Here is a 7,500-nt window from a genome sequence, read left to right as displayed (position 1 = left end):
TTGGGGAGGAAAAAACGGTGACGGCTGTGTCCTCCTCTCAACTCGTTAACGTTATTTTTATTTTATTAAGCTTTATTGGGTTTCAATTACAGTACATGGATAATCTATCCTAAAGAAAAATAAACAAAAGAAAAGATATAACATCCAAATGGACAAGCACGAACGAGACCGAGGGACCCATACGAGGTGCCGCCCAAATAGAAAATTCAGTTTCAAAAGCTAAAAAATTACACAAATAATATCAGCACATGTGCGATCTTACAAGTGACCAAGTGCACAGGCGTTCCACGTGAAATATTGTTCGCAAAAGGCTCGTCAGAGTTTGTTTTAAAAAGTTTTTAAAAACATCGATACTGAAAAAGCTACTTTTAGGCACAGATTTTGCAAATAAAATTCCATAACTTAACAATCCTATTAAAATATGAAGCTTGAAATGCAGAGGTTTTGCAAACAGGGGTTTTTAAGTTGAAGGAATTACTAAGCCTAGTACGGCCATGAGTTACAAAAGAAACGAAGTCATGTACATTTAGATCTATTTGTGCATACAAGCATTTATAGGTAATCTCATCATTACGAGCATGTACCAGGACACTGACAGTATCAAGGGAGAGTTGGAGACAAAGTATTTCTTACAAAAGAAAACCGATGCCAGGTGTATGGATACAAGGGAACTCATACGACCATTCGGTGTCTTTTCCGCTCAGGCTGTCCCTAACCACTGGATTATCAAACCGCCAGTTGCTCAAACCACTTCAAAACATTTCGTCTTTCTTATCTCATTCCCTGTAGTGGCCCTTTAGAAAAGGGAACAGTTGGCGCAGAGCACCCCCTGCCACCAGTGTGGACCGGCCGGGGCTCAGCGTCATATATGAGTTGACGGTTTGTTAGTTCTCTATTCTGCACCAAGAGGTTTTTCCCCGGGTACTCCGGTTTTCCCCTCTCCTCAAAAACCAACATTTGATTTCAGTTTACAGTTTCCCCAATTAGCGCTCCAGCGCTTATGTTAAAAAACCAAATGGCTAGAACATGTGTCTTCCCAGGCGGGCTCGGCAGTTTCGCTCGACATTTGCAATCCGCATTTGCCTTGACTTTGTCACCAGTTTATCCGGCCCACCTTCCCTCTTCCTTATCTTCGCTGCTGCTATCACTCACGTGCAAATCTAGACTGAAATCGTTTCACCTAAACTAATTTTACTTACGGATATTAGTTCCGTCACTGGTTTGTGCGATGGTGCATTTTTGTTTTTTTAAATCCTAACTAATCATGAGTTCAGGGCCCAGTCGTTGGCAAGCCGTCCATATCGTGATGACTTATCAGGTGGATAAGACACTACCCGAAGGTTCTGTGCAAAAATTTCAGTATTTGCTCACGTACGATTTCGCGAACTGAATATTCACGTTGTCGACGCACATGTATATATTTTATACTTCGGATAACGACTTATCCAGGTCTGGATAAAGTTTCACTGTCCTCGGGTCAAGTTTTGTTTATTTCTTACATCTCTGATGTATTCGTGGTCCAAAGATACCCTAGAGAGTTAATTTTTCAGACGCAGACGTCAACCAGAAGAGAACATCGCGTGCCAGGGCATTGGGGTCTCCCCGATTCAGTTTTATCAAGAGAAAATGAGGGGACAGAGAAGGAGGCTCCCGGTCCAGCCCTTGGGATATGTCATGTCCACGAAAGTTATTTTTAGACATATCCCGGCCAACGCCTTGAGCCTCCCTCTCTGTCCCCTTATTTTCTCTTGGTTTTATACTAATCATTTCTAATGGAGAAAAGATAGCAATGTAAATGTGGTTGTGTGAAAACAGGTTAAAAGGGAAAACAGCTCACTTCTGGTTGCCGTCCGCGTCTCAAAAAGGTGCGTGCTTATTTAAGCCCGAGTGACCAGTTTGAGTCAATATTTGAGCTCTGTCACCAGGAAAAAAAAAAATGAACCATACTTTCATTTTACTCATATACAGTATACTATAAAGCGTGGTCTGACTCAGCGACAATGCAGCCGCTAAAACATTCACATTTTGTCATGACATGGTAGAAAACACCCTAGGTTCATTCGCCACATTGGACCCACAGGCATGCTCAGTGTGACCATGGACTACAAACATATAAGGATTGTGTGGGAATCCAAATAAAAGGCTCAGGATGATAATTATATCAAACAAATCTCAATTAAAAAGCCTAACCTTATTGCCATTGTAGGTAGCTTCCTTCCTACATGTTTATTTTCCAGATCCGACGCGCTTTGAGCCATTTTTCAAAATCTCGGTTGTCAACCGTATAATAAAATCCCAAGGCTGGAGACTAAATTCTCAGAAGCCACCAATTTGAGTCAAGCATATGTTTCCTCGGTCACAATTCCACATCAGAATCAATTGACAAAGATTGAACTTTCATCTCAACCCACCATCAACGCAATAGCAGTCCTGCGAGCGACCTCAGGCGGTAATATTGCAAGAAAACAGCTTTTGAAAGAGACGCTTTATCACCAAAGTAGCCACGGCGTCGACAGTTGATAACAAACTGAGCCTTACCGGGGTGGCAGACCGAAGTTTGTCAACCACGCACCAGTGGCTCAGTTGGTTGAGCACCGGGCTGTCACGCGGGAGGTCGTGAGTTCAACTCCGGCCGGACCAACACTCAGGATCCTTAAATAACTGAGGAGAATTTGGTCCTTTTGTAATTACACCCTCAAATGGTTGCACTTTCAAGTCTTCTCGGATAAGAACGATAAGCCGGAGGTCCCGTCTCACAGCCCTTGTTCATTACTGTAGGGCGTTAAAGATCCCACACACTAATCGAAATGAGTAGGACACTGCGTTCCCGGTGTTGTGGTCTGACCTTTCCAGCATGTGGTCGGCTTGTCAGGATTAGCTTGAAGAGCTTTTGTGTGAATGAGACCACAATTGTGTACAACAGCCAGAAGTCAGGCTACTTAGCGAAGTGTTGGAGTCTCACTCAAACTCTTTATTCCCCTGGGTCTCCCGACATGATTGCACAGAAAGGAAGCTACCTACAATGGCAATAAGGTGAGAATTTTCTCATATAATTATCTTCTTAAGCCTTTTATCCGGATTCCCACACAAATCCTTAAATTTTTGTAGGCCATGCTCACACTGAGCTTGGGCCGCCTGTGTTGGACTTTGACTTCGTCTGCCGAATACCAGTGACAAGCCGAAAGTCTTGGGCAAGACATTTTACTCTTACGGTGCCTCTCTCCACCCACGAATTTAATGCTGGGGTAGCCCTGCGATGGACGAGCATCCCATCCAAGGGGGGAGTAGAAATACTCTTAGTCGCTTCATGCTACAGAAACCGGGATAAGCTCCGGCCTAATGGGCCACTTGGCTCGTAAGCAGACTTTACCTACCTTACCTACCCCAGGTACTACGGAACTTCATTAGAAATAAAGTAGTTAGGGAGTCAAGTTCACTATTGAATGAGGTCGCTACAAAGTTTGGCGAGCCCAGGAAGTGGTTGAAGGGAACCAAACGCATAAAAGGCAGAAGTCGAACCACACTTCAGCTTAGCCGAAATATTATACAAAATAGGTAACAGGCGTTGAGCTGGCAAAACGGATTAGCAATATATTTTTTTTTTTTGGGGGGGGGGGGGGGGACCCTGTAGCTTCCCAGATGCGGTCTGTGATTGGAGAACGAAACAATAGATGATACAACAGAAACAATGCACCTAGGGCTCCCTGATAACAAAAGAAGCTGCAGGTCAATGAAAATAGTAGTCTGGAATAGTTACAGTATTATTCCATACCCATTAGAGGGAATTTGATTCACTAACCACGCGGAACAACCTCTAAGAAGCAGTCTATTTGGCCCGGCCAGATTTCTCACTAGTAGTCCCTGATGATTTCCTTTTGACTGCAGAAAGGCAAGCGCGGCCCGGATCCTATCTCTTGGTTGTATTAATGAACAGAACTGTGCTCTGGCCTCGCTGCCCCCTCAGTTAACTCGTATATTCAATTCGTGCCAAATTGAAGGTCATTTCCCTCACGAGTGGAAGAGGACTTTACCTAAGATATTTGGAAAATTTTAAAAAGCCACCATAAGATACCTCATTATATTTACTTTGTTCTAAAAAAGAAATTATTTGAAAAGGTTTTTTTCTTGCGGAGTTATTCCAAATTTTGTGTTTTGCGTGACTAAAATGTTAATTCCCCCAACACCTCAGACCTCCCGTGCAGTTTGACGCGGGAATACATCCGGGTATCTTCACTTTACCGAGTGTTGAGTTCGCCACTTATTTGTAGTCAGTGCAGTTGAGTCTGAAATCAATAATCTGTGGCTAATGTTGCAGCGATGAATGCCTTTCCCGCGAATTCAAAACTGTTTTGTCACAAACCCTCTTGATGGGGCCTTACGTCGATTTTCATTGGTCGGCGGCATCATATCGGCTTGACCGCATTCACACCCGCATTGACAAGGTGTGAGAACGTGTAAAATCTTTTCTGCTCAAAAACTCGGAAACGGAAAATTTCCTATTGGTCAACTTCAAAGTTTATTTTCTCGGAAACCAATTGGAAGATCCTAAGAGCCCGACACACTTTGGTAACCTATAGAGTGCAGATTGAAATAATAGTTTGTTAGGTTATGCGTGATAATGCAAAGGCGGGTAATTCAGCAAAGCATAACTATGGGCAAAGTGAACATGTATGAGTATGTTTGAAGCCTCGCGCGGGCTAAGAAAGCCATTATAAACTTTAAACGCTCATATATTTTATTACCTTTTCGGTGATGGGCTCCTGGTGATTTATAGTTTCCTGGAGTTTTACCGAAAATAACGCGCTTACGATAGTTTTCCCGGAAGGCACCCCAAAAGGTTAGCAGTATTAACCTTAAGTGTCTGGCGCTGAGGACACTGTACATATAGAAATGAATAAATCAAAGATTGGATTTTGAGGAGTAATTAATCGCATATAGAGCAGTCAGGTTTAAAAATCCAGTTCACACCCCGCTGGGGTAGAGATTGTGTGACAGACGACAACAATTCGCTCATTAGGGACGGACCATTAGAGAAGTGATGGGGGGTGTGGGGGATTTTCAGCTGGTACGATTTTTTTTCTCGCGCACTGCTTGTGCAGGAATTTTTTTTCCAGGTGAAACCCCCTGCACGAATTTTCTTTTTAGACAAATACTGCTTTTTTATAACAGTGAAATCTTGATTCATTATCTATGTTTTTGTGATTTATAAAATATTCAACACTCACAACAGATCAAAGGATAAAGGCCACTTTTTAATGCAAAATCTTTTCGAAAATGTACACACAGTGAGAGAGGAGGAAGCCACTTGGAGTGGACGGCTTCCCTGTACATTTTTGCAGTCCCTGCCCTCTGGAATTCCTCTCTCACAGCCCATCATAATGATGCCATACTCCATTCACCAACACAACCCTCTGTAAAGTTTTAACACTACTATTACATGTAAATGCTCTTTTTCATTTTATTATAGAATCATTATTTAAGGCGATAAGACCCATCCTCTAATTTTTATTGTGGGCACAAATAATTTTATAGAATATTTACAAAGATACCAAATTCTAATATTTATTTATTACAAATTTTATTTTGAGCGAATGTGAGAATGATATATACACATGAGAAACAAAGAAAGACAAAGCTCTTCACCTTAAATCAAGCTATCGGCAACTGATGAGATTCACATGATAGGATCGAAACCGCGGTCTTGCCTGACCAAATAATATGTCAGAGAACTTCTATCTAGAGTCGGGTTATCTTAATGCCTCGACAAAGAAGCGACCTAAAGACATCGACGTCAAATATCAAAAGAGCATCGACGAGAACGAATTAACTCCAGAGGTTCAAGGAGGACGGCTACTGATCATACCCACAAACCAAAACACGCTGAAGAAGTCAGAAGAACGAGTGAAAGAGTTAATAAAAAACAACGCCTTCAAAGAGCATAACGATCTGCTAAGAAACGCAGAAAAAAAGGCATACAACACCTATAAGAAGCCAGCTACCTCACTGATACAGGGCACAATGTAACAGGCGTTCAAAAACAAAATGAACATGGGCCCGGGTCAAACATTTAAAACCAGAAGATCACTCGCTTCTACCGCCGATGAATATATCGGTCGAGCCTAGAATTAAATTGGCGCAAAAGCGAGACGCCATAAGGTCACATTCACATTACTGCTGAGAAAATCAACACCAGGAAACTAAAGACCAACTATTTTCTTGGAAGAAAACGTATCACACAGCAGTGCAGAGATTCAAATGTAAAGCCTCATAGGGCAAACCATTGCTAAATGAATACTACAGGAACCGCCTAAAAGAGGCGTCCATTCAAATATGTACTCAAGAGAGCAAAATTAATTATTATGACAAAGGCAACAGAAACCAGACCACGTACAAGGAAGTCGTGTAGGCCTGTCAACCCTTTTTAACACTTTCAAAGTTTGCCCTTTGATTGACAGTCACGTATTGAAATTCCCAAGTTCGAAGCGAACTTATAAAATTTACATCGAACTTCGCAAATCGCCTGTCAAACGTTTTGTGAGATGCACTGTAAATAAAAGTCACCATTGAAACATCCTTCTGCATGAATTTTTTTTCTTTACCGTCTTCTTTGCGTGAATTTTTTTTCTTGGCATTTTCCCTTGCATGAATTTTTTTTTGGTTTTTTCCCCATTCCCCCCATCACTTTTCTAATGGTCCGTCCCTTAGAGTCTTCAGCTTGGACATTGCCAAAAGTGGACGAGATCGAAACGGATCTCAAATGCAATAAAACACACATTACAGTTGACTATAAAAATTTCCTTTTATTTGTTTGTTACATATACGTTCGTATATGAATATCCGGTTGTAGTCACCGTGATCTTTGTCCAGTATTGTGTCATGTTTCTTTATCCGTAGCCTCGTCGATATTGCACTTAAAAACCTTATTGCATTTACGTGTTGTTTACAGCAATAAAAACTACAAAGTGATAAGCAAGGAAATTAGTGAAAGTGACGATTACAAATGTGACTTAAACGCTAAAACTAAGAAAACTGAGAAAATGAGCAAAACGGTTCATTTTACTGCTTCAGTAATTTCCAGTAGGCTCTGTTGTAGTAATTAGCATCGGCTCCAACCACTCCAGGAGCTTCAAACCCAGAAGATGCCTTCCAACCTTTTTCGTCTCCTCGATTGCCTTGGATCTTTTCCCCATCCTGGAACAAATACCTCTGGGTCTCCACGTTTTCAAGGAAATAATTGCCACATCCTTGATGATTGATCATCCAGTAGGCTCGATTGAAGTAATTCATATCTGATGCCACAGCAGGCGGTGCTTCAAAACCACTAGACTGCTTCCAGCCCTTTTCGGCTCCACGTTCGCCTGACATCTTTTCTCCGTCCTGCATCAAAAACCTCTGGGTCTTTGGATTTTGGAGGAAGTACTTGCCGTCACCTTGTGGAATTATCTTCCAAATGGCTCGATTGTAGTAGTTGGCATCTGCTCCCTTGACTTGAGGTGACTC

The 7,500-nt window shown here is 41.9% G+C and overlaps 1 protein-coding gene across 1 annotated transcript in view; it reads right to left on the bottom strand.

Moving 5' to 3' along the window:
• Positions 1 to 6,780: 6,780 nt before the first annotated feature.
• Positions 6,781 to 7,500, bottom strand: part of LOC138019002 (uncharacterized) — a 1,047-nt gene continuing 327 nt past the window's right edge. Inside the window, exon 1 of the mRNA XM_068865669.1 lies at positions 6,781 to 7,500. This exon is cut by the window's right edge and continues 327 nt beyond it. Within this exon, the coding sequence (XP_068721770.1) occupies positions 7,057 to 7,500 (444 nt within the window). The 3' untranslated portion in view covers positions 6,781 to 7,056.

Source organism: Montipora capricornis, chromosome 10 (genome assembly GCF_036669925.1).
Source record: "Montipora capricornis isolate CH-2021 chromosome 10, ASM3666992v2, whole genome shotgun sequence".
NCBI lineage: Eukaryota > Metazoa > Cnidaria > Anthozoa > Scleractinia > Acroporidae > Montipora > Montipora capricornis.
The sequence above is the reverse complement of the archived record's forward strand: the minus strand, read 5'-3'. Positions and strand labels throughout refer to the sequence as shown.